This window comes from Tachyglossus aculeatus, unplaced genomic scaffold, assembly GCF_015852505.1.
Source record: "Tachyglossus aculeatus isolate mTacAcu1 unplaced genomic scaffold, mTacAcu1.pri SUPER_34, whole genome shotgun sequence".
Taxonomy (NCBI): Eukaryota; Metazoa; Chordata; class Mammalia; order Monotremata; family Tachyglossidae; genus Tachyglossus; species Tachyglossus aculeatus.
In genome coordinates this window covers 972,108-974,208 of record NW_024044839.1, presented here as the reverse complement: position 1 = coordinate 974,208, position 2,101 = coordinate 972,108, and the positions used below count along the sequence as shown (strand labels likewise).

The 2,101-nt window shown below is 57.8% G+C and overlaps 1 protein-coding gene across 1 annotated transcript; it reads left to right on the top strand.

Moving 5' to 3' along the window:
* Positions 1 to 321: 321 nt before the first annotated feature.
* LOC119922005 (histone H3.3A) lies at positions 322 to 1,640 on the top strand. The gene is made up of 3 exons (XM_038741994.1): positions 322 to 550; positions 632 to 785; positions 916 to 1,640. Exons 1-3 carry the CDS (start codon positions 423 to 425, stop codon positions 1,042 to 1,044), a joined length of 411 nt encoding a protein of 136 aa, XP_038597922.1. The 5' UTR covers positions 322 to 422; the 3' UTR covers positions 1,045 to 1,640.
* Positions 1,641 to 2,101: the final 461 nt, after the last annotated feature.

Here is a 2,101-nt window from a genome sequence, read left to right as displayed (position 1 = left end):
CAAAGGGAAGGATCCAAACCCCGCTCCGTTTCGTCCAATCAGAGCCGCGAGCCGGAGGCCGCTCCCCATTCGCCCGTTCCCCCGCCCGAGAAGCCAATGGCCGCGCGACTTTAAGAGCCAATCAGCGGCCCGGGTTCGCACCAATCAGGGCGCGGGGCCGGCGCACGGCCTTTGTGTCGGGGGATGTCAGCGCGTCGGCGAGGGCGCGGGCCAATGGGAGCCGGCGTCGCTCTATGCAAATGAGGGGCCCGAGACGCCGCGACGCAGCGTGAGGCGCGGGTATAAAAGGGGCGGTGCGCGGGGGGCGCCGAGCGCAGAGCGGTTTGGCCGTTGGAGCGGACGCTTGGGACCGGTGAGTGCGGGAGGTGAAGGGGAAGCCGCCGCCGCCGCCGCTCAGCCCTGCCCTCGCCAGGTGAGCGAAGATGGCCCGCACCAAGCAGACCGCCCGCAAGTCCACCGGCGGGAAGGCCCCGCGGAAGCAGCTGGCCACCAAGGCCGCGCGGAAAAGCGCCCCGTCCACCGGCGGCGTCAAGAAGCCCCATCGTTACAGGTGACGGGGCGGAGAAAGAGAGATGGGGAGGGGGCCGGGGGCGGGGCCCCCAACCGCTGCTGACCGCTTCCGCCCTCGCAGGCCCGGCACCGTGGCCCTCCGGGAGATCCGCCGGTACCAAAAGTCCACGGAGCTGCTGATCCGGAAGCTGCCCTTCCAACGGTTGGTGCGGGAGATCGCGCAGGACTTCAAGACGGACCTGCGGTTCCAGAGCGCGGCCATCGGCGCTCTCCAGGTGAGGGGGGGGTGGGCGTCCGATCGATCAATCAGTCAATCGTGTTGATTGAGCGCTTACTATGTGCAGGGCACCGTGCTAAGCGCTTGGGAAGCACACCCCGCCCTCCCGCCTCTCTCCCTCCCAACAGGAAGCGAGCGAAGCCTACTTGGTGGGCCTCTTCGAGGATACCAACCTGTGTGCCATCCATGCCAAAAGAGTCACCATCATGCCCAAAGACATCCAGTTGGCCCGCCGGATACGGGGAGAAAGAGCCTAGGCGACGGCGGTTTTTACGGTGTTTTTGTAGTCAATCCTGTAAAATACTTTGGTTTTAATTTGTGACTCTTTGGTTTTTTGTTTTTTTTTTTTTTTTGTAAGAAAATTGTTTATAATACGTTGCATTTGTACTTAAAGTCATTCCATCTTTCACTCAGGATGAATGCTGAGGTGACTGTTCCCAGACCCGCCGGGCTGGGGGGGGGCCCAGTGGCTCAGGAAGGACAAGTTGCTCAATATGCAGAAGGGATGGGTGATCTTTCTTGCTTCTCATGCATGTTTCTGTACGTTCATGACTCGGTGGGTAGCTCGAATCGTAAGGTACTAGAATCGATCTAAATGTGTACAGGGTCCTTTTGCAATAAAACTGGTTATGACTTGATCCAAGTGTTTAACAATTGGGGCTGTTAAGTCTGACCATCACTGTGATCGAACGTGGCTCTCCCGGAGGCGAAGATCCGACCCTTCACCACAGTGTCACTTACAGTTTCCTAAAGACGTAAACCTGGCAGCTAGAGAATACACTATGTGCATTTATAATAGCTATTTTCTATATTGTAGTGTCGACATTTTTAAATTAAATGTTTTACATTCACACGTGAGGAGTCTCGTCATTGAGGTGGAACCGGAGGCGGGCGGGCCGGGTTGCCTGCCCCCCTCGCCCCGCCGGGGCCCGTCCCGCAACTGAGGGTTCAGCCGGGCTTTCTGAGGCCCACCATTCCTCTTCTCCCCTAAAGAAGGGAAGTGGGTGGGGAGGGGGCCGCCATCTTGGGGAATCACTTAAAGGTGAACTGCAAAGTGGTTTTAAACTTTATCCTTCTATTGAAGTTTTCAGGTCAAACGTGTAATGTTGATGGCAGCCACTTACCAATAAACTTGTTTATTCCAACCGAGTGTGGAAAACTTAATACGGTAGCCTCCTACGCGCTCAAGATGCTGCTCGGACACATGACTTTTGCTTCTGAAGGTGGTAGGTGGCCCCCAGCCCCGGCAGGTCCATCAGCACTGGGACCCGTGCTGCGTGGGCCAGAGGGGGACATTGGAGGAGAAAGGAGAAG